Source organism: Rattus rattus, chromosome 5 (assembly GCF_011064425.1).
Source record: "Rattus rattus isolate New Zealand chromosome 5, Rrattus_CSIRO_v1, whole genome shotgun sequence".
NCBI lineage: Eukaryota > Metazoa > Chordata > Mammalia > Rodentia > Muridae > Rattus > Rattus rattus.
The window spans coordinates 107,809,759-107,834,166 of NC_046158.1; the positions used below are offsets into that span (position 1 = coordinate 107,809,759).

General features: G+C 45.4%; 1 protein-coding gene across 1 annotated transcript in view; it reads right to left on the reverse strand.

Moving 5' to 3' along the window:
* Positions 1-24,141, reverse strand: part of LOC116900972 — a 34,316-nt gene extending 10,175 nt beyond the window's left edge. The window contains exons 1-5 of the mRNA XM_032902602.1: positions 24,030-24,141; positions 12,712-12,739; positions 12,415-12,630; positions 5,492-5,675; positions 1,250-4,444 (exon numbers count right to left, since the gene is read on the reverse strand). Coding sequence (XP_032758493.1) covers positions 1,250-4,444; positions 5,492-5,675; positions 12,415-12,630; positions 12,712-12,739; positions 24,030-24,141 — 3,735 coding nt within the window. The remainder of the gene's footprint in view (positions 1-1,249; positions 4,445-5,491; positions 5,676-12,414; positions 12,631-12,711; positions 12,740-24,029) is intronic.
* Positions 24,142-24,408: the final 267 nt, after the last annotated feature.

Here is a 24,408-nt window from a genome sequence, read left to right on the forward strand (position 1 = left end):
CAGAGATGAGAAGAAAGGAGCCTGCAAGCTCTTCATGTTTGTAAGACTGAGAGATAAGCAGGCAAGCCTAGAGCACCGGCGAACGGTACGTCGTTTTCACTGTTACTTTGGTCACAGGGTCCCCTTTTGTGGAAGTGACATTTTGATGAGAAAAAAATTAAAGGATAATAAGGGCAAGGGTAAAGCATGTCGTGGTGTGGTCAGTTTTATCTTGGGAAATGGCCTGTAGAGTTTTGGAACATTCTGTGAAGACATCCATTGGTCCTGATGGGATTAAATGAGATGTATCAGCTATATGATCCTGGATTGTCATATGAGGAGAATTCTGAGTGCTTGTGAGAGCCTGAGAACCCCCCACAAAAAAAGGACAAGAGTCTTGTGACTTTGGTTTCTCAGAAACAGAATTGTCCTTGAAATGTGCTTTCTTGTCCCTCAGTGGAGAGCAGTGAGTTTTCTTCGAATTATCCATTATTGTTATATGTTTATATGACCCCATGAAAAAACGTGATTTTGCCACATGCAGCTTGTCCTTGTGATTGTATACAGCTTGAACTAACACATGAGGGCTTTATTCGTGTGACCTTTCTTAAACCCCAGAGTATAAATTGTCTGATGCTCTAAATAAACTTGGCTATTGCATGAGACTTTATGACTTTGGTTATGGTCAATAAAAATACACAAAACCTTTCAGATCCTTAATGGCTAAGTGTCCTGTCTTGCCCTAGAAGGAACTATGTGTGTAACGGGAGTATTAACAGACTTAGCATGTTTCTAATAAATCCCTTTCTCCTCTACTATGGTGGTTCTAGTCGTATTCTTGTGCCTTGAACAGATGGGTGACGTCTGCAGAGGTCAAAGCAGTCTGGGTGCTGCCATCCAAAGCAAAGTTCAGCCAAAGTGATAAGGAAAAAGTCCACTAAAGTGCATGAAAAGCACATGTTTTGGGACACAGACTAGATGCTAAAGGAAGGAAAATATTTTTGCATGGCTGCATTCGTTAGCCCTCTGTAGGACTGGAATGCTGGAGTCTAACTGGCGCTGAGACCTCTCTGTGATTTTGTTAAGGGCGTGGCAGAGGGAGTTGTGGGCCAGACTGTAGGATCCCCAAGCTTTAGATTTTATAGCTGCTTGCTCTGCCTGCCTAGTGTGAATTATACATGTGGACATCAAGTCCCTGGAACGTGCTAGGGTCTTTAGTTACCATAAGCAGGTCCGGGAGGAGGTAGATGAATGATGCCAGGTAACCTACCATGTTCATGTCTGCTGTGGTGGTCCTGATGGTGGCTAGCTTATCAGCACAGGTCCCCACTGAGCTTTCTGGGGCACCTTTGGGAACAGCACCCTGAGAATCCACACTGCCTCTAGAAGTGGTTCCTGCTGCACCCTCTCTATAGTGGGGCTGGAACTGGACAGGATCCTCTTCTAAGGCCATTGCTTGCTCCTCCCTGGGTTTCAAGCATTGGGCCAGGAGTCTACAGGCCTCTGCTTGACCACCCTCCAAGGCCTGGAGCTGAGTCATTGCATGGTGGACTTTAGCTGCCCATTCCCACCGAAGCCAGTCCAGCTTATACACCCTCTGCTCTTCTTGGAGCACAGGGACCTTCTTGGCCACTTCCTTAGTGAGCATGAGAATGCTCTCTAGAGACACAAGAAGGTCTTCCTGGAAGGGTTCAGACTCTTGACCTCCTGCTATGATTCCCTGCACAGCTCGGATAGCAGACAACATGCCTTCTATCCTGGTCTGGGAGCTCTTGCCGACAGCATCTTGGAAAATACGCTCATAGGCTGTGTTGATGCTGGTCAGGTAGTCAGTCAGGGTTTTGGCTCGAAGGCTGAGTTCCAAGCAGAGAAGTTCAAAACGTGTAGAGAGGCTGGGACATGGTTTGGGGGAGGAGACCAAGATGTGTGCCACCTCCAGCAAGGCATCTGTGAGTACATGAACTTCCCCACACAGAAAGGAGATCTCGGCCTTTACCCGTGCATCCCCACATAGAACACTAGACAGCTTGGCGGCCTCTTGTAACCGCTGGGAAATCTCTGCTGCCTGACCTAACCCTTCCTGCAACCCTTGCTGATTCTTCACGGCCTGTCGCAGGGGCAGTAGGAACAGGCCTTGTCTCCTGCTGAGTCTGTCCATACACTGCATCAGGTCTTGGACAGCTACTGCCCATAGAAGACACGCATTGTCAATGCTCTCTTCCCTCAGTGTGGTCTCTTGGAGTCGGTCAGAGGACAGAACTTGGTCCAACAGCTGTTTAGCACACATCTTTGTCTTTTCTGATCTGTCTTGTAGCTCTAAAAGCAGTTCTGGGCGTCCTATTAGGTCAGAGCTCTTTTTATCCAAATTCACAGGGCCACTTTTGGCTGCTACTTGAATCATCAAAGCCAAATCCTGCTGAAGCTCCACAAATGCTGCCATGCTCCCCGGCAATTCAGTCACTAGGTTATGGCTAAATAGCTGTTGACACAGAGGGTACCAGTCACCAGCCCTGGCTACCAAACCCTGCCTGTCTTCCCTGGTCCTCTCGGATTGCTGAAAAGCTACTCCCAGAAGCCTGTCACTTCTAGTATTTGCGTGATGGGCATCCTCCTTGGCTAGATCAATAACCGAAGGTGCCAGTGTTGAGAATTCTTGTAGTCTTGTCATCTTCTCTGACCCCAGGGTTTCTTCCTGAGCTCTGGTCTCTCGGACTGTAGAATCCTGCTCTGGCCTGTTGGTGCACAGTAAGGTCACTACCTGGTGATCCTCACTCTTCACAGCACTGATGCCTTTGCTGACCTCAGGGAGTGGAGATCCCCACCCATGTATGCAGGTGCCAGGGAGTACTGTGTAGGAAAGTTGTTCTACTGGTAGGAAAGAGGTGTTTGGGCCATTTCCCCCTGTCCCAGGTACCTGCCGGTATTTCATTTCAGAAGCTGTGGGATGCTGGGGGCTGGGGAGAATAAAATAAGACCATCCCTTGGCCATGTCAAACCTTTGGGCTTGGACTCGAAGTGGACTGAGGATATCTGGATGGCTGGTCCCATCCAGGCCCTCGTGGACTTGCTGGGCTGAGTAGATGAGGTGCTTTGCCATGGTTAAGATGACATCTGTGTTCTGAGTGCTCTCCCCACCTCTGGTGCCTTCAGTGGCTGCACCTAGGGTCACGGAAGACTGTGCCAGCTGCTGAACCACAACTCTCATCCCATTCCGGAAAATAGGATCGGGGTCTTGACCCACATATCTGCTCATCACCTGCACTATGTGGGCGGCTCTTCCGCGCAAGAATGCCACAGATCTGGAAAACTCCCTGGACGCTCCGCTCCTCAGAGCCCTTGTGTATAAGTCCAAATGTTTAGTCATATCCTGGATGGACAAACTCAGGAATTCTGGGATGTTGAGAACGACATCAAAGCATGCCAGGAGGTGTTCGGATTCCCTGGCCCAGGCCTCAAGCAGGGTCTGCAGGATGGCAGGACTCCAGTGCAGGCCAAGCGTTTGGGGACTTTGTGAAAAGAGTTCGTTCGCTTTGGTCACAAGCTTCTGAAGACCTACCACGGCAGCCTCCAGGTCTCTGCCAGTTTGCTGTTGTGGGCAGCAGACCCAAACCAAGTGCGCCACCCGGATCATCTGCTTGGCTTGGTTGCGGAAAGCATAGAGAAGCTGGAGAGTCTCTGCCGAGGCTTCGCTATCACAGCGGGACCTGATAGTGGAAGTCGCCAAGGCGGCCTGGACCAGCCTCTCTAGAGGACTTTGGGTATCTGTGAACGTGTCCAGAATCTGGCGCAGTAAGCCAGCACGGACTCCCCGAAAGAGCGCGTCTGTCGCGGCCCGCAGAGCTTCGCGGTTGGTGTCTGGGCTGGTCCGAGGAAGCCGGTGCACCCCGGGTCGGAGCTGCAGCAGCCGCCAACAGCGGGACACCAGGTGCATCCTCTCCCGTGGCGCGGAGCAGGCGGCTAGGCGCAGACAGTGCCACACCACGGCGGCCAGTGGTGCATCCAGTAGCTCACTGCGCAGGTGACTAGGCCCGGGCTCCTCCAGGATCTGTCGCAGCTTGCACAGACGACGCGCCAATGCGCCATTCTGAGAGAGCGTGCTGGTCCCTGCGACGCCGGGCTGCAGGGCATCCAGGAGCTCTCCGAGGCTCTGCCTGGCCAGAGCGAAGACGCGGCGCCGCGAGGCCACCAGCTGCTGGTCGCGGGGATGCCGGAGGTGACCACGGGCGGCCGCGAGCAGCGCGGGGACGCAGCATCCTAAGCTGTGGCGAGCTCGACCCAGACGCTCGTCCCGGGCCCAGCGCGCGGTCAGGCCGCCCAGTCGGAGCAACGCAGCCGCCAGATCAGCAAGCGAGGTGCGCAGCGAGGTGGAGTCCTTCGCCGCCTCCAGCGCCTCCAGGCATGTCAGACACCAACTGGCCGCTAGCACGGTCCTCCTCACTGCTGCAGCATCATCAAGGAGCAAGACCTGAAGGGGTCGGCACAACCGGAAAGAGACTTGAAGATAACTGAACATTTTTGGAGCCTTGTAGTTTAAGCCTAGGAATCCTTACCTTTTCAGTTAACCTAAATATAACCAAATACAGGCACCAGGCTAGGTGACTGGACCTGAGAATTCACACTCCAGTCTTAGAGGTTTAGATTTGTAAACCAAAGGTCTAAAGTAGCTGCCTTCACTCCATATTTAGTGTGGGGTCTAACCTAGACTGTTCAAGGACGGATTATTAATTAGATGGGAATGATGGGCTGGAGGGTGGGCCTGTTCTGGAAGCTTCTTTGAGACAACATTTGTAGCCTGATTGCCTCTCCTGGACAGCTCCGTCCACTTCCCAATCCTGGGGCAGGTTATCCAAGCCATAAAGCCTTTCTCTCCCTTTCATTCACCACCAGCAGGTACCCAAGTCTCTCTGGCTCTGCCTCTCACCCTCCCCCGTTGCCTAATGAGGCCTGTGCCGTAAGCCATCAATAAGCCACACTACAGGAGTTTTACAACGAACAGAGTATGAATTTGAACCCAAAGCAATACTCCAATCTAAAAGGTGTTCTCTGTGGCTGGAGAGATGGCTCAGCAGTTAAGAGCACTGATTGCTCTACCAGAGGACCTGGTTTCAAGTCCTAGCATCCACAAGGGAGCTCACAACTGCCCGTGACTCCAGTTCTAGGGGATCTTACACCCTCTCCTGTCCCCCTCTAGCATTTTAACAGATGTGGTGCATAGACACACATTCAGGCAAATACTCGTGCGCATAAAATAAAAATAAATAATATATCCAAAATAAATTCAAGTTGTATGTTAACAAGGAATGTGGGCCATGATGGAAAAATTGAGAGTATTTTGGGAACTGAGGGATCAAACCAGCTCCTATTACAGCTTCTAATTTAGCCCTGATTATGTTGCTAATCTTGGCAAGCTCTTGGGCAGGTTTCACAGTCATTGGGCAGTTGGGAGTTGCTGTGGGAACTACATGCCCAAGTATGTTCTCCAGCAATGACCAAGCAGCCGGCGGAGTCTCACCTTCCTAGTGTCCACCAGGATCTGCTGAACCGTGGCTACTAGCTCCTCCCAACGGCCCTGATGCTCCGGCTGCAGGTGAAGCTTCTCTGTTACCAGCAGGATGTTCTTCCCAGAGAGGGTCAGAGACTCAGCCACTGGCTTCATTTCCTCCCTAAGCCACTCCTCCTTAGAGTCTTCTGCCAGCCTGGATAGACACATTGTGCTTATAATGTGATGTTAGAACCAAAGAACCACCAGGTAAGGCGGGTTCAAGAAGGAACAGAGCATCAGGTAGCCATTAAAATGAAGTTGACAACTGTGCTTGTGGGCCATAGGCTTCTCCCTAAGATACAGTGTTAACTTTAAAAACAAACAAGCAAACAAACCTCCTCTCTTCTTCATCCTTTCTATGGATGTCTTAGTTTGTAAATTAGAGTTGTCTCCTCAATATATTCCTCAGCCTCTGCAAACTTGACACTGTTAGGTTAAACAGTGATGACAGAATCTGGGTGGAGAATTCTGAGTCTCAGGCCTTTCTCCTCAATAGCCTGTATACAACGGATTCCAGCATCTTCTGGTCTCCAGTGTTTCAGGTAAGAAATCTGGGACATTCGGTCTTAGCTATTAGAAAGACGACAAAGCCACCATGCCTGGCATGATGGTGCACACCTATAATCCCAGCTATGTAGAAGGCAGAGGCAGGAAGACTACAAGTTCAAGGCATGTGTGGGCCATAAAGTGAGTTCAAGGCCAGCCTGGACAACTTACTGAGAACTTACTTTGAAACCATGAAGTAAAGCGAGTGTTATAGAACACACCTTTGACCCCCAGCACTCAGGAGGCAGAGACAGGTGAATTTCCATGAGTTTAAAGCCAGCCTGCTCTACACAACTTGTTCCAGGACAGCCAAGGTTACACAGAGTAACCCTATCTTGAGAACAAAAAATCAAACCAAAACAAAACAAAAAAACTAACTAACTAACTAACTAACTAACTAACTAACTAACACACACACACACACAGACACATGCACACAGACACACACAGACACACACACAGACACACAGACAGACAGACACACACACACACAGACACACAGACAGACAGACAGACACACACACAGACACACACAGACACACACAGACACACAGACACACAGACACACACACACACACACACACAGACACACACACACACAGACACACACACACACAGACACACACACACACACACACACACACACACACACACACACAAGAGCTGGTGATATAATGCAGTAATGCAACATTGCCTAGTGGTATCAGGTTCTAGGTCCAATCCCCAGAATTAGGGACACAAAACTAAAAAGAAAGAATGCTGACGTTGATATCCATGCCTGGGTTTTTGTGTGGACACAGGAGTCCATTTCTCCTGGACAAATGCCTAGTAACAACAGGCAAACCTTTAACTTTGAGGGAATATTTTCTGAAGTAGTTATAACGCACTATCTTCTAGTCAGCAATGAAAGAGTTCAAGTTTCCACACAGTCTCGTCAACACTTGGAATAGTTTTTGATTTTAAACATCCCAAGAGGGTGATCATCATTAAATAGGTAAAACGTTCTCAAGCTTCTCTCAAGCAGATCGAATGAACCATCTGCAGAGTGCTTGTGCACAAGGTTTGATCCTTGGCGTTCTACACTAATCCCTTTTCTTTGTGGATGAACCTGTCTGTGAGGATGATTGATGTCACTGATGCAGAACAATCCAGATTGGCAGCCTTCTCAACCTAAGTCATGGGCAGCATTTGGGGCAGCTGGTGAGCTATGGGAGCTCGAAGGCAGAGAAAGAATCCATTACCTCTGCAAGATATCTCTTGCTGGTCTAGACTTCAAGTACATAGGAAATGTAAAAGCCAGGAGATGGCTCAGTGGGTAAAGGGCTTGTAGTTCCAGCATGAGAACCTGAGCTCGGATCTTGATAGCCACGTAAGCGCTGGGTGGGTGTGACAGCCTACCTGTATTCCACGGATTTGGGAGACAAAAGGCTTTTCTGGAGCAAATGGCTGGCCAGGGTAGATGAGTCAGCAAGGTTCAAATGAGAAACTCTGCCTCAGTTTGTAGGCTAGAGAGTGATGGGTGAAGACATTCTGGACTTCATACACATGCACACACATCTGCATACATACCCGTACTCACACACATACAAACACGCATATATGCATGCATGCTCCACACATAAACACACAAAAAGGGGATTGGGGAGAAAATGTGGAAATATGTGGAAGCTTCGGGATGTCTTTACTGGGCTGGTCAGTGAATGAAAACGCTCACCATTCAAGCATGCTGCCGCTGACGCTGCTATTCTTGATACTGACTTTCACCAAGGCCACACAGCATTTCTAAAACACCAAACTAGAAGCCTTTTCCCCAGCCCTGAGTTTATGTTTTTAATGCCTTAAGTTGCAGCAAGGTAATTAATACAGGATTTCACTCAAAGTTCAGATATTACTATTCACTCTCTGTATTGTTGCAAATAGTTTGATGTGAATTCACTTCCCCAACTATTGCTACTTTATATCCTTTAAACAAAATACCCACTGTGAATCTGTCATTATCGATGTGGGATATCCTGTGGTTCTCTGTGGAGAAATGACAGTGTAATTCTAGACAAACCCTCAATGGCAATGTAGCCAGACAGTCAATGGCTGGAAGCTTACTACTCTGACAGGCGCTCAGAGGTTGTCACACCTCTCAAAATAATGGAAAACCCAGCAGATCCTGTAAGATTATTTCTACTTATGTATAAAAAGATTTTTTTTTTTAGGTCAAGCATGATGGTATATGCCTTTAATCCCAGCACTAGGGAGGCAGAGGCAGACAGGTCTCTGAGAGTTCCAGACTAGCCTGGTTTATACAGTGAGTTCCAGGCCAATCAAAACTCCATAATGACACTCTGTCTCAAAAGTTAAAGAAGGCAGGGCTGGAGAGATGGCTCAGTGGTTAAGAGCACTGACTGCTCTTCCAGAGGTCCTGAGTTCAATTCCCAGCAACCACATGGTGGTTCACAACCATCTGTAATGAGATCTGATGCCCTCTTCGGGTATGGAAGAAGACAGCTACAGTGTACTTACATATAAATAAATAAATAAATAAATAAATAAATAAATAAATAAATAAATCTTTAAAAGAAAAAAGTTAAAGAAGAAAAAAATTAAAAGGAATTATGCTTTAGAAAGTTTATGCAGAGTGCAAGCAGCTACTTTTCAGTTACACCAAATCTAGAAACATTGAAAGTATAGAAATATAGATACTATTTTTACTTTGTCACTAAAACACTTGGGTTTCAGGAATAAGAGACACCCAGTCACCATGTGAGATGGATATTCTCTTTAAAAAGTGAGTCACAGTGTGTAGTTTTCAGTTTAACTGAATCTTGGCAAGACAGGGGACAAGCATTTCACAATAGAAAAAACCCAAAAGTATAGCTCTAATTGCTGCATGGGCTTAGGGTAAATACTGAGCCGCCATTGAGAGGTGCAACCAAGTCACTGGCACGCGGTGTGGGGTGTTGACAGGATTCCACGCATGTTTTACATATGCCTTCCATCTTGTTTTTCCTTTAGGCTTTGCTGTGGTAGTTTGAATGAGATCGGCTGCCGTAGGCTCATATGTCCGAATATTTAGTCACCAGGGCATGGAAAGGATTAGGGGGTGTGGCCTTTTTAGAGTGGGTGTGGCCTTGTTGAAGAGAGTGTATCACTGGGTGGGCTTTGGGGTTTCTACAGCCCATGCCAGGCCCTGTGATGTTTGCTCTTCCCTGCCTGCTGCCTGAGGAGCAGGATGTAATTAGAGCTCTCGGCTCCTCCTCCAGCTGTCTGTGTGCTGCCATGCTCCCCACCACTGTGGTAATGGATGCCGTGATTTTCGGACACTCGTGTCTCATCAGAGCATGTTGGACTTATTCACTGTTTTACATTTTAACGATAGCATGAAAAGTATCTTTAAAAACTGAAAATTTAATTATTTCGTGTGTGTGTGTGTGTGTGTGTGTGTGTGTGTGACACATTTGAAGGTCAAAGGACAGCCTGTGAGAGTCAGCTCTCTCCTTCCACGTGGATCCAGGGATTGAACTCTGGCCATTGGATGTTGCCTGGTTTATGTCCTACAAGCTGGAATCAAATGGGAAGAGGGAACAGGAGTTGTAAAAACGCCGCCATCAGATTAGCCTGTGGACAAGTCCGTAGGGGCATTTGCTTGATAATAATGGTTGTATGAGGGCACAGCCCCCTGTGGGCAGTGCCACCCCTGGGCAGGTGGTCCTGAGCCATATGAGACAGCAGGCTGAGGGAGCCACAGAGAGCAGGCTTGTAAGAGGCTTCTCTCCATAGTCCCTGCCTGGGCTCCTGCCTTGGCTTTCCCAGGTGATGGCCCGTATCCTTTACATCAAACAAACCCTCCCCACCGCAAGTTGCTTTAGCTTACAGTGTTTTACCAGAACAACAGGACTGCTCCAAACAGTCCTCCATTCTCCTTTTTCCATGTCACTCATATATATGTGTATATATATATATACATATATACTTTATTCTTTTTCTCCTCCCCCCTCTTATGATTCCCTTTCTACTCACACATGCACACACACACACACACACACACCACGCACTTTTAGATCTTTTTGCATATGAGAGAAAACATGGTGTTTGTCTTTCTGAGCCTGTCTTCTTTCTCTTTATATAACAATTATCAGTATCTTCCGTTTTCATGTAAATGTCTCACTTCCTTTATGAATAAATGAATAAGCTGTAATTTTATTCTCTGCACATATATCTATAATTTTTCTCCATCCATTCATCATAAATACACTATTTAAAGATTATTTATGTGTTTGTGTGTGAGTGAGTGGGAGTATGGGACTTCCTGGAACTAGAACCAGCGGATGTGGGTGCCAGGAACCAAAGTCGGTCACCTTGCTCTACACTGCGGAGCCGTCTCTCCAGCCCTCTATGGAGATATCTTTATATGCATTTTTTTAAAAATAGAAGATGGAGTAGTGTAGGAAGAGGAAAATTATGGAGAGGAAGAAAACTATCTGGGATAAGTATTGAGTCGACTACTTCGAGTGTCTGTCTCTAGACCACAGGTTTGTGGGTAATTTTTTCTTTCTTCTGTTCATTCATGTTTCTAAATGTTCATTATAAGATTTTTCAAAGCAAGAGGAGACGTATCCCTGCGCTGGTCTCTTCTCGCATGCTGATAGACAGTAGCTGAGGAGGCAGGTTCTGGCCCCCTGAGAGCTTGCCCCACAGCAGAAGGCAGGAACGTGATAGCCCAGTATTTAGTGGGGTGCACTGATTGCCTCCATTCCGCCTTTCCTGAGAGCTGCTCGAGGGAGCTGCTGCAAAAGTCGATGGAGCCAAAGTCACGTCCAAATGTGAATTATCACAGCTCTGCAAGGATAAACAGGGCTGGACCATTTCCCAGGGTCATGAACACTGATGGTTCTCTGTATAAATAATTTATCTTGCCAGGAACAGACACTACAGCAAAGGCATTCATACTGTACCGAACACAAACGACACTTAGCTTCTCTCAAAACTTGACTGTACTTTTTGTGATTAAGAAATGCATCATCAGAAATTCAGAATCTACGAATAAGTACTGGACTGGTATAATCATTCTGTTAACAAATTCCTACTTAGTTTATTTTATATGTGTGTGCAAATGTCATTCCATGGGCTCTGGGCCCATGACTGAGCAGCAAATACTCTTATCTGCTAAGCCATCTCTCCAGACACTATACATAATTCGTAATAAATAGTTTATATTGTTTCTCCCTATAATTTTTCATTTTACCTAACTAGAGTCACACCATATTTAGACCCTGCCCAACTTCATAGCTGTAATGGCCAATCTTGGCTGTTAGCTTGATATTGCTGGGAGGAGGAGCCTGGACTGAAGAATTGTCTTCACCAGATTTGCTTGTTGACATGTCTGTGGGGACGTTTTCTTTATTGATAAGCGACCCTGCCTTCTGTGGGTGGTGTCACAGGCTGTCTAAGAGACGTTACTGAGCACGCCAAGCAAGCAACCCAATAAGCAGTGTTGCCTCCGTGGTTTCTGCTTTAGTTCCTGCTTCCAAGTTCCTCCCTTGATGACGACTTATAACCTGTTAAGCCAAATCAACCTTTTCCTCCCCCAAGTTGCCGTTGGTAAGTGTTTTATTACCGCAACAGAGACTCAAACTAAAACCATCCACGTCAGTCTTATACTAATTTATTTTCATGTCTCTTCAGAAAGCATTTACTTTTTGAGAGGGGTTCTGAGATGTAGCTCAGTCTGGATTAAGTTTGGCTATGTACGCTGTGAATACGAATGGCCCCCATAGGCTCGTGAATTTGAAAGCTTAGCCACCAGGGAGTGGCACCGTTTGAAAGGATTTGCAGGATTAGAAAGTAAGGCCTTGTCAGAGGCAGCCTTCCACTAGGGGTGGGTTTTGAGGCTTCAAAAAGCCCACGCTAAGCCCAGACGCTCTCTCCCTGTGGGTCAGAATGTAGAACTCTCAGCTCCTTCCTCAGCACCTGTCTGCCTGCCTGCTGCCATGCTCCCTGCCATGATGATAATGGACTGAACCTCTGAACCTGTAAGGCAGCCCCAATTAAATGCTTTCCTTTATAGGAGTTGCCTTGGTCATGGTGTCTCTGGACAATGACTAAGACAATAGCCAAAGAAAACCTTACACTTCTGACCCTGCACATTCTACCTCCTGAGTTCCAAGATCATAGCCTAAGGCTCGTATCTCCCTGTCCAGTCTATGCTGGGGATGAGACCCAGGGCTTCTTGTGTGCTGGAAAGTACTCTGTCCACTGAGCTACACATCCACCAGAACCCAAAGAGTTAAAAACTATAATGAGGCACTATGTCTCTGTCCCACCATCTGCCAAGCTAAGTTCCATGGAGACGTTACCTGATGGCAACTCGCACAAGCTCCTCACTAGCGTTGGCCAGTTGCCCCGCCACCTTCTGCAGGGGGGCAAGTCCTTTATTCTGTACATCTCTCCTCTCCACCGAGATCAGCAGATGACACAGCTGGACAACCATTGGTGTAAGGATCTGTTCCATGGCCCTGTTCTGTATTGTAGGACCAAAGTCATCCCAGAAGGAAGAGTCCATCTCTATATGTCTGTGAACAGAAGTTATAAACAGAGAGCATTGTAGCCTAGGCCTGCTGGCACACAAGTGATTCCCTTGATTCATCACTCACCTGGTTTCGCAGCCATAAAGGGAGAGATCTATGAGATATTAAAGGGATACATAAGGTTTACACTAAAGGCCTTATGAATGCACGATATCCCATGGCTTAGCAGAAATGTATGGGGAATAGGCAAAGACACAATAAGACAGGTCCAGAAGAAGATAGCAGAATAACCAAAGGTCTCACAAGCCATAAAACAGACAGTTTGAGAGACGGCTAATGTCAGTCTCAGGGCTGGGATTCTATAACTGGTTCAATCTTAGTCCCTCATTCAAAATAGTCCCTCAAATGAAGATTAAAAGAGGAAGAGTCGGGTGAGACAGATGGCTCAGTGGTTAAGAGCACTTTTTGCTCTTGCAGACAACCTAAGTTCAGTTCCCAGCAGGGGTAGCTCACAATCACTTATAGCTCTAGTTCAAAGGGATCTGGCACACTCTTCTCCAAGTAGCAGGCACATACATATGTGCACACACACGCTAAAATAAAAAAGAATAAAAGAATCTAAGGATAATGCATAGGTATATACAAAAGAATGTTCCTGAAGTGGTTTGGATGAAAATGGCTCCCATAGACTCACATATTTGAATGCTTGGTCCCTAGTTGGTAGAATTGTTTGGAAAGAATTAGTAGGTGGGGTGCCAGGGGCCAACCCCTGTAGTTCTTCTTTCTTGGTTCTCTTGAGGTAAGCTGAGGGGTATTAGTGTCTGTGGGAACAAGACTTGATCTTGTGAGATATTTAAGGTTGCCTTTTCTATAATAAAATGTTTATCTGTCTTAATTCTAAGGTACTTTGCAGGGGTAGCTGACCTGTCTTAGTTCCTCTGGGGTCAGAAACAGCAGTTTTTTACTCAAAGTAAAACAGAGGGGTTGGTGTTAAGTAAAATGATTTGTTGCTGGTGCTCCATTCTCCTGTGAATCATCCAGAAGCCTCTCTGGCTAAGCTGGTTAACTCTTTGTGAACCAGAGAGGAAAGAAAGGAAAAGAATTAAGATGCTGTATACAGTCAAATATGCACAGACACATATACATTCAACCATTCATACACCCACATTCTGGCTGGGCCTGACTGTCACAATCAACTCCACAAGTTTTCATGCATGCTTATGCACATACACATATACCTACACACATACATATAGACAGACATATACATTTGGATGGATAGAGGGATAGGGCAGAACTCCCCAAGACAAACCATTCAACCAACAATTCTGTTGCTTTTCTCTGGTCTTTTATACCTCCTTAGACAAAAAGTTCTTTAGAAAATTACCTCAGAGAAAAAAATGTTATACTGTTGGAGATTGGTTCTAATGCTTTGATTTAATCAGGAATCTGTGTGTCCAAAAGCTGAAGGTCCTTGTCCCCAGTTGGTTTTTGATCCTCAATAAAGATGCCAGTGGCCAAGGGCTGGGCAAAGGGAGACAGGGTGGGACCTTTAGATTTGTGAGGGCTAGGAACTAAGAAAAAGGAGACAGGGGATTGCCATGTTGTGGTGGGAGACAGATCAAATTCAGAGCTGCAGGAGAGAAAGCCAATGAGTCATGTAAGGATTCAGGAAGTGACCAGTGGGCCTGGAATAACAGGTAGAGGATTGGAACTGCCCAACCTTTGAGCTAATCACAGCACTTCAAAAATAAGCTTGTGTGTGTGTGTGTGTGTGTGTGTTTCATTTAAGGATTCAAAGAGTTCCTTGCACTATGATAAGGCAAGGTCATATAAAAACTGTTGCTTTGAGCTTATAATGAATGTATTATAAATAAATAAACAATGCTTTGAACTTAAAATCAGTATCCTTACGTAACTCCTATTTTATGTAATGTAGTTGTGAATTTATACCTCCTTAGCTAGAAAGTTCTTAAGAAAATTGCCTCAGAGATAAATGTTACTTACACTATTCTGAGAAGTGGGCACATTCTATTCTTGATTCTAACTTTATTACATCTTTCCAGCAAGTAAAACTATCTCTAAAAACTTTCTTCCTTAAATTATTTGAACCAAATCAGTAATTCTATGGAATCATTATCCGTATGTCTATATAACACCAGTACAAGGCAGTCCATCTTTGTAGGACTGCAGAGATCTGCTCAAAGGTGTGGGTCAGTACCTAGTGGCTGTTATATTTTTCCTTTTTTTTTTTTTTTTTTCCGGAGCTGGGGACCGAACCCAGGGCCTTGCGCTTGCTAGGCAAGCGCTCTACCACTGGGCTAAATCCCAACCCCTGTTATATTTTTAATAATAACAGGAAAAGCGTATTAATAGGAGGAATCCTTCCTCAGATTTAATCTTCTCATCCTTGCCTGGAGAAGAGAATTCATTGTGGGTTTCAATCCATGGAGGAACCATCTCAGGAAGATCACCTGCTGGTTTTTAGCTTCTCCTAGATGGCTCTCAACAGCGTGGCCTTGTTGGAGATGCCACTAGGGCTGGGCTTTGAGGTTTGTGAAGCTCATGCCATTCCCAGACAGCTGTCCCTCTCTCTGCCTCCTACTTCAACTGCTGCTCAAGCTTCAAGCCTGCCTGTCTGCTGCCCTAGTGTCTGTCACATTGGTCATGGATTCTAACCGTCTACAGCCGGGACCTCAAAAAAAACCTTTTTTTTTCTATTAGTTGCCTTCGTTATGCCATGTCACACATTTGAAGGTCAAAGGACAACCTGAGAGAGTCAGCTTTCTCCTTCGTGTGGGGCCAGGGGTTGAACTCAGGTCACCAGATGTGCTGCCTGTTTATGTCACACAAACTAGAGCCAATTGGGAAGAGGGGACCAGAATTGTGAAACCGTGTGTGTGTGTGTGTGTGTGTGTGTGTGTGTGTGTGTGTGTATAACATATATATATATATATATATATATATAGTGGGAAAACACCAATAATAATATATCTTGTAGAGTTCTAAATATGTACAGTAGTAAAATGAAGGTAGCCACAGCACAGGAGGCAGGAGAGAGGAAATGTTGACGTGTTTTAAGGTTGTAGCATCAACAATAAATTTGTGTATGCGGAGGCAGATCTTCCACACACCTGTGTTGGAGGTCCAAGACAAAGAGCTAAGGTGACCACTGGGAAGGATGAAAGACTGTGTAAGGGAGACGTGTCACACGGGAATAAAGGGAGCCAGGGAGGTGGCTCAGTGGTTAGAAATGCATACTGATCTCACCGAGGGTCCGTCCAGTTCCCGACAAGCCCATTGGGGCTCCAGCTCCTGGGCTCTAAAGCCTCTCAAGTGACCTGTAGTCACACACGTGTACCTCCTCGCCACACACACAGACACTTAAAAACTTAAAAAGTAAATCCTAAAAAAAAAAAAGAAAAAAGAAAGAAAGAAAAAAGAAAAGAAGAAATACCAGACATCAAATCCAGTTTGAAAGCTCCTAGCCCCAGACCTAGAAAGTGAGCCTCAGAAGGCAGAAGGAACAGTTAACAAGGAGCAGACTTGGAAGAAGCCTTTCAAATTAGAAATCCTATCACCCCATTGAAATGTTTTGAAGTTCCCAAAATATGAGTCAATTTAAATATTAAAATTACACGACACTGATGAAGATATTTTTAATGAGACAAAAATATCTTAAGAAAAATTTAAAATGTAGTTAAATGTATGTATCAATTCTATTTACAAAACTCAGAAATGAAAGCTGGGTGGGATGTCATACGCCTTTAATTCTAGACGTGGGAGGCTGAGACGGAGAGCTGCTGTTAGTTCTAGGCCAGACTAGGCTATAGTCTAATATTCTGTCTCAAACAAAGTAAAGAAAAAATATCAGAAATGAAAATGGAAAAAAGTCTCCTTACATACAGGAACTAAACAGGAACTAAGGTTAAGATAGAGGGCAAGAATCGGAAGAGTTTACAGATGGGACAAAAGCAGAATACGCTGAGAGACATAATAGCGAGAGCGTAACAACTTAATTACTTTGAGTAAGGCATTAGCTATGCAAACTCAAAGCATTTCCTAGTCCCGGGTGAAGTGATCGAAATGTTTATATGGACAACATTTGCTTGACAAGAAGTACACAACAAAAACAAACACGAGGGAATTGTCTTTAAGGTCAACTCACCGAAGTGACTGCTAATTGCAACCTGTCTTGGTTAGCTGGTTTTATTGTTTTGGGTTTTTTGGGTTTTTTGTTTTTTTTTTTTTTTTTTTTTTTTTTTTTTTTTTTTTTTTTTTTGTCTGCATTCATGTGGTGGGGGAGCTGAGGGGAGGGTAATAGGATCCCCTGAAACTGTCAGAGCTGCGTACAGGTGTGATTGCTGCCAGGGCTCTTAACTGCCTAGCCACCTCTCCAGCCCTGGTAATCTGGTTTTGTATATGTAAAAACCTCAGGACTTCAGAAAGACCAAAGGACCAGAGGAATGTTCAGACATACGAGGGGTCTCCGAGAAGATAAATTGTGTTTGTATCTGAACCCACCAATCACATGGTAAATCCTTTCTGAAAAGCTGAAAAAAAACAGTATTGTTCCTCAGGCTCTCGGCTGGAGCTTGGGACCCTGAGACACAGGAGGAGAAGAAGAAGAAGAAGAAGAAGAAGAAGAAGAAGAAGAAGAAGAAGAAGAAGAAGAAGAAGAAGAAGAAGAAGAAGAAGAAGAAGAAGAAGAAGAAGAAGAAGAAGAAATTGAAGAATACACCTGAAGATGGAATACACCATGCATTGGAAGAATTAATGTGAATGGCTGTCCTACCTACAACCTACAGAACCAATGCAGTCCACATCAAAATCCCAATGGCATTCTTCACAGAATCAGAGAAAAGCAACCAGAAAAGTAACACAGAAGCACCAAAGACCACAAAGAGCAAAACCAAGTCTAACCAGGAAAAGCAAAGCTAGAACCACCGTGAGACCTGATCTCAAACTCCACTCCAGAGCCACAGTATTGGGAACAGCAAGGCCCTGCACAGACAGACATGAGGCCAATGCCTTAGAACAAAAGACACAGAAAACTCTCAGAGCCGCAGCTACCCACTCTTGGCAAAAGTGTCAAAAGCGTACGTTGGAGGGTCAGTGAGATGGTTCTGTGGGCAAAAGCTCTTGCCCCACGAGCCTGGCCACTGAGTTCCAGTCCTGGTGCCCACAGAAAAGCATCTGTAAAATTAGTACTCCTGGGGATGGCAGGCAGAGGCAGGAGCTTTGTAAGGGAGCAGGAGCATCGCCAGGAAGCCTAGAACAGGCTGGGAAGCACAAATAACAGTGACTTTGTCTCAATGCAAGGCGGAAAGGAGAACTGTCATCCAAAGAGAAGTTCTGTTTCCAATGCGCCTACACTTCCCTCTCCCTCTCTTTCTCTCTCCACCCTCCCCTTGCTCCCTCCCCTATCTCTCCCTCACCTTCCCTTTCCCCTCCTCTATCTTTCCCTCCCCTTGTCCCTCCCCTCTCTCTCCCTCCCCTTCCCCTTCCCCTCCTCTCTCTCTCCCTCCCCTTTTCCTTCCCCCTCCCTCTCCTTCTCTGTCTCCCTCTCCCTCTTCCTCTCTCTCCCCCCTCTCCCTTCCCCTCCCCCTCCCGTCTTCCACCCCCACCCCTCTCTCCCCACACACTGCGTAATAGTTTTATTCAGCTGTAAAGAAGAATAAAATAGTGCCATTTGCAGGGAAATGGAAAGCACTGGCTATCCTTACAGGAGCAGACACAAGCCAACCTTAGGGAGTGTGAACAAATGTCGCAAGCCTTCTGTTACTGGCATCCAGGTTTAAACCTAAGTGTAAAGATTCACGTGATGTAAAAGTAGGAGGGGCGTGTGGAGGATGGGAGAGTTTAAAGAACAACGAAAAGCAGCAGTGTCCCTGGGCGGCACAGAAAGCATACATCCACCAGGCACAGCCTGGGCCCCAGAAGCCTCGTCCACCATGCTGTGGGGCCACTCTGATCCCTTCTCCCACTCATGACCCAGTTGTATGACAATGGCTGCTGAAGTCACGTATCTCCAGCTTCCCAGAGAATGGATCTGATGAATGAGCCGTGTTCCTTGGGGAATAGCCAGTGGCTTCATAAAGAAGAACACGTGTGCCAGTCCCTTTGCCTCTGGGAGAGAGCCGTGTACCATGGAGTCTGCGCTGCGTGGTGGCTATTTCTTCCAGATCAGACCATGGCAGACCTGTCTGGCTCCCCCCACACTCTCACATTTCCCTTCCTCCCCTGCTGGCTTTCCCTGAAGGCCGTTCTGCAAACCACTGTCATGTTTTCAAAGCTGTTGAGATCCTTCTGGATGCACGGGATGATGCAGAGAGGGCGGATAACACAGCTTGTCCCCGCCCCTAATCCTCACAAAAGCCATGCTATGTGCCTACAGGTGCTCCAAACCATTTTGAAAGTGTAGCCAAGAGATCTAAAAACTGAGACCAACTCCCAAGGACACTGCTTGAACTCTAAGACTTAGGCAAAGCATTGTTATCTACAGTTTGGGGGTTTTGTTGTTTGTTTGTTTGTGTTTTGGCTATGGTTTTGTTTGGTTTTGTTAGGGTGTGCTGACTGACAGGCCTGCTTGTGTACCCTGACCTTCTGGGAACATTGCCTTGCACACAGCTACAGGGGAACAGTATGGACTGCTCACAGACATGGAGATAGGACATGCAGAGTCTTGATAAACCATAATGTTACAAAGGGGAGGTGGTTGTATCTAACCCTATGTTTTTGGTTTTGGTTTTAATATTTTTTCACCTTAGAAACTCTGGTATTCTCATTTTTGGACTGGATAACCCACATTATATTTTCAGCATAAACTCTATTAATGAAACACTTTAATGCATCAAAATGTACTATAAAATAAACTAGTCTGGATAGCAAAGAACTTGACAGGAAAAGAGGCATGTGATCTGCATGTAAATTGAAAATGTCCTATAATCCATTTGCTGACCATCATGAGCACAGTCATCCACAGAGAACTGGCAAGAGTCTAGAAAATATGAACTTTTTCTTACCTTGGTGGGATGACTCTCTCCGCTCTTTACACAAATGAGATCACCACTCTCCTGCCTTGAGAAACACAGGTGGTTTATCAGTCAGTGGAACGTACCCAGTGTCTGCAAACCGTTCCAGACTACGGGATCTCCCAGCATCTGTTAACCGACTCCGCCCCTGACGTCATCGGAGGTATCAGGAACAAGCAGCGACATAACTTATGCATGACCTTTGTCTCAGAGATGAGACCTGGCTGAAAGCCCGAGAAGACAGCTCCTCTTAATCAACCTGACAAAACACGGCTCAACTACAGGTCTAAAAAAAATTGGGCTGTGGGCTACTGAAAGGAAATTATGTTCTGGGTTGTTGAAAGCCAGAAGGTGAACTACTGAGCAGTTTTATATGGCCTCTTCCTTCTGGTTGCTTCCTAGGTGAATTCCATATAAATCTGGTTGATGAGCAGACATCAGGCTCTTGTTTCTGGAGAACTAAGAAGAGAAACAGAGGCTTAAATTGGAGAAAGAATACATTGAAATGTATTAGTCGTGTGTGTGTCCTCTATGTCATCTCAGAGAGCAATGTCATAATTTTAAATCTGTCTGTGCCTGTTTCTGTCTGTCTGCTTGTCAGTCTGTGTCTGTCTGTCTGTCTGTCTGTCTGTCTGGGATTCTAGGTTCTCCCTCAGACACAATACTAGAATTACAAGCGTGTACCCCCACACTTGTCCTCCAGTCTTTCTTTAAAGGACAAGATTTTGACCTAAACATAATACAATAGGGGAGCTGGAGAGAGGCTCAGTGGGGAAAGAGACTTTGCTGCACTTGGAGAGGGCCTGAGGTCAGTTGCCAGCACCCACATGGCAATCACCTGAAACTTCAGTTAGTACAGTATCTGTTGTCCCAGCATGGGGACCCGAATTAGGATCTCTAATGCTCAGAAAAAAGAAGGTGCAGGGCTGGACAGAAGCTCGGTAGTTAAGAACACTTGTAGCACTGGTAGATGTCCTAAGTTCAGTTCCCAGCACTCAAATGATGGCTCACAACTTTTGGAACTCCAATTCTAGAGGATCTGACACTCTCTTCCGGCCTCTCTAGGCACAGCACATATAAGATACACAGACAGACAGATAAAAGACTCCTACACATAAAATAAACCTAAAGAACAAAAATAAAAAAAATCTGGATGCGGTAGTCCACTTGTAATGTCAGCACTGGAGAGAGAGATGGGTTCTTGGCATTCACTGGGCAGCAAAATCAGTGAGCTTAAGGTTCAACAAGAATCCTTGACTTAAAAAAAAAAATGATGGGGTTGGGGATTTAGCTCAGTGGCAGAGCGCTTACCTAGCAAGCGCAAGGCTCTGGGTTCGGTCCCCAGCTCCAAAAAAAAAGAAAAGGGAAAAAAATGAGGTGGCAAGGGTTTAAAAACACCCAATAGTGACCCCTGCCCTCCATATTCATGTGTGTGTACACGCATCCCCCTATGAGCACATCCAGACAATATAGACACATGATGTAATAGGTGAGAGAAAAAAATGGTAAGAAAAGATGTTCTTTGCAAGAAGTAATCGGCGGTGGAGTATTGTACTGGATTGAATGGCATTTCTCCCAAACTTACACCCACCAAGAACCCGTGCCTGCAATCTTAACGTGAAGATGGGCAATGGACGTAGCTATTTCTAACAAATCAAAAGGAGGTCCTATCAGAGTGAACCCCTTTCTGTAGCTGAGAACCTCAGAAGAAGAGGAGGATTTGAAAACAGACACGGAAGAAGTGGTGGATGTAGCAACCATTGGGATGCGTTCCCTCCAGTGGCTGCTGGGAGGGGTAGGGAAGGTTCTTCTCTAGTGGCCTGAGAGGAACGGTGGCTCTGTGCCAGCACATTCTAAGTCTACCAGCTGCCAGATCCGTGACACCATTGTTCCTATTGTTCTAAGTCATTCTGATAATTCTGGTACTCTTAAAATCTATAACATCTATGATATAGCACAAAATAGATGGCACCGCTAAGATATTTTTAGAAACAAAATAGTTAACTGCATAATGGTGAAAAGAAGGTCAGTACAACAGAAAGATGTAACAACCATAAACCAAAAAACACCTTACAGTACAACCTCATAGCCATGCAACCACAGCTGGCAATTAAAGGGACATACACACCTCAATAACTGAGCTTTGTATAAATACTTGGTAGAATTATTCATCATAAAATTAACAAAGTTGGGCTGGAGAGATGGCTCAGTGGTTAAGAGCACCGACCGCTCTTCCAGAGGTCCCGAGTTCAATTCCCAGCAACCACATGGTGGCTCACAGCCACCTGTAATGAGATCTGATGCCCTCTTCTGGTGTGTCTGAAGACAGCTACAGTATACTCACATACATAAAATAAATAAATAAATAATTCCAAAAAAATAAAAATAAAAACAGTATGTTAAAAAAAATAACAAAATTTAGTCTCAACACCCCCCCAAGCCCTCCTTGAACACATTTGTAGAATGTAGAAGACATGCAGCTCAGTCTTCATACCGATCCCCCAACAACTAGACCAGGGGCTGTCCCTGAACCTGTTGCCTGCCTGTGAATCCCCATCCCCCTAACCTGGCCTCAGTGGGAGAGGATGGGCTTGGACCTGCAGTGACTTGATGTGCCAGGGTAGGGTGATACCCAGGGGCCTCCACCTTCTCAGAGGAGAAGGGGAGGGAGAATGAGGGGAGGAGGTGTGTGTTGGGGGGGCCTTGGAGGAGGGGGATGATATTGGGATGTAAAGTGAATAAATAAATAAACGAAAACTGAACAAAATTTGAACAGACCATCCAAAAAGGCACTCTACTTTATTGTGGAAAATATTTAATCTCAACTGGGGGCTTCTACCTTGCCTTTGATCATTCAGTTCCAGGATAAAAGACACACAACTTTTATTATTTATAATAATCCTTTATCAGCACTAAAGCTGATAGATACTACCCTCTATGCTATTAGAATCTATTTTCCTATCTACAACACTGACTTATTTATTACTTTGTTTCATTTGGGCTGCCCTTAACTCTGATTGGCCAGCCCTCAGGTCCATGATTTTAAGATTCTTATCCCATGGTAAGACTCTCTTCTCTCCATCTTCCTCTCCCTCTGTGGTTCTCTTTCTGACCCCAAGCCTGGGAACCCTAGACCCTGCCTATGTCTCTTCTGCTCAGCTATTGGCTGTCGGCATCTTTACTTAACCAATGGTTTTAAATTAAAGAGTGAGGTCACATTATACATGCAGATTCTCTCATTCCTGAGAGCAACCAGGCCTCGGGGACCAATACTTATCATTACAGTGTTCATCGAAAGATCAAGCCTCAACACCGCTCAGCAGATACAGATCACCCCGCCTAGTAGGTAAAGAGCACAGCTCTTGTTAAGAGCACATAAAATATTTCTATAAACTACAAACCATGCTACACATCAAATCTCAATAAATAAAAGGATTGAAAACACGTGAAGCATTTTTCTATGACCAATTTAAATTGTGGATCAACAACAGAAGAAAATTAAAACACATCATGGCGGTTTGAATGAGGATGTCCCCATAGACTGGTGTACTTGAACAGTTGGTCCCTGGTCGGTGGTGCGGTTTAGGGAGGTTGTGGAACCTTTAGGAAGTAGAGTCTTGCTGGAGGAAGTGTATCACTGAGGGCGGACTTTGAGTGCTTACGGTGTCCTACACTTCCTGTTTACTGTGCACTTCCTGCTTGTAGTTAAAAACATGATCTCTCAGGTCATTTCTTCTTCCACAGTTCCTGCTGCTTGCTGCAGTGCCTCTCTACCATGATGGTCTTTTATCTCTCAGAAAACAGAACCCAAGATAATTTTTCCTTCTATAAGCTGCCGTGGCCAAGTATATTTTTGATTAATTAAATAATTTATGCATTTACTTTACATCCAGACCGGTCAAAGTGTTTTACCACAGCATCAGAAAAGGAACTAATTCAGACATAAATAAACACAATAACCTACGGTCAGAGAAGAAACAACATAGGCATTCCCTTTGTATGTGTGTATTTAAAAGGTTGCAAACTTGAACTATGTGTCTGAAGATGGCTTACCTTGAATAGGGAGTGAGTCAACAAGATTGTAATATTTATATTTTAAATCATCAAATATTTATACCAATATATACAGGAGGTGTAAACTGAAGTAACAGCATACCAGCTCAGGAAGGCACTTTATTTTCTTAACTAGATACAGAAAGTCTATATTTACAAGCCTGAGTCTACAACTGAACTACCAGCCCTTTAGAAACCTCTATCTATGTCATTCTTCCAAGCTAGTCTACATTTCTCTTGAGCTCCTCCAACCCTGAGGGGCCCGTTGCTCTCTTCCCTAGAATACTATTTAACCTACATCCTGCACTCTGCTTCTCTGCTCTTCCTGCAAACCCAAAGACAAGATCCCCCTCTTACCCAGAGCTTCTTCCACAGGCCCTTCTGAGTCAAAAAACAGAGAGCTCTCAAAAGTCCCATTGCTGTTAAAGTTTCTAGCTCCTTCCCCTACACCCTCGGCAGGCTGAACCATGTCACCATCACGGTGGGGATGCTCCAAGCCAAGTCAGTAGGGGTTAAACCATTTCATCTTTATGGTGGGGTAGCTCAAGGACATCCAGCTGAATTTGTCTCAGGTCATAGAGCAAGACCACAAGACCTCTCCTGAGCAGCTTGCCTTAAAGGAACCTTCTCTTCTTTAGCCTTCTTATCTATGGAGGCTTTGGGGACCCAAACTGCATCGCTGCGGGACACACCAGCTGCATCCGACATCTAATTAGCCTGCATATTTTGCTAACAA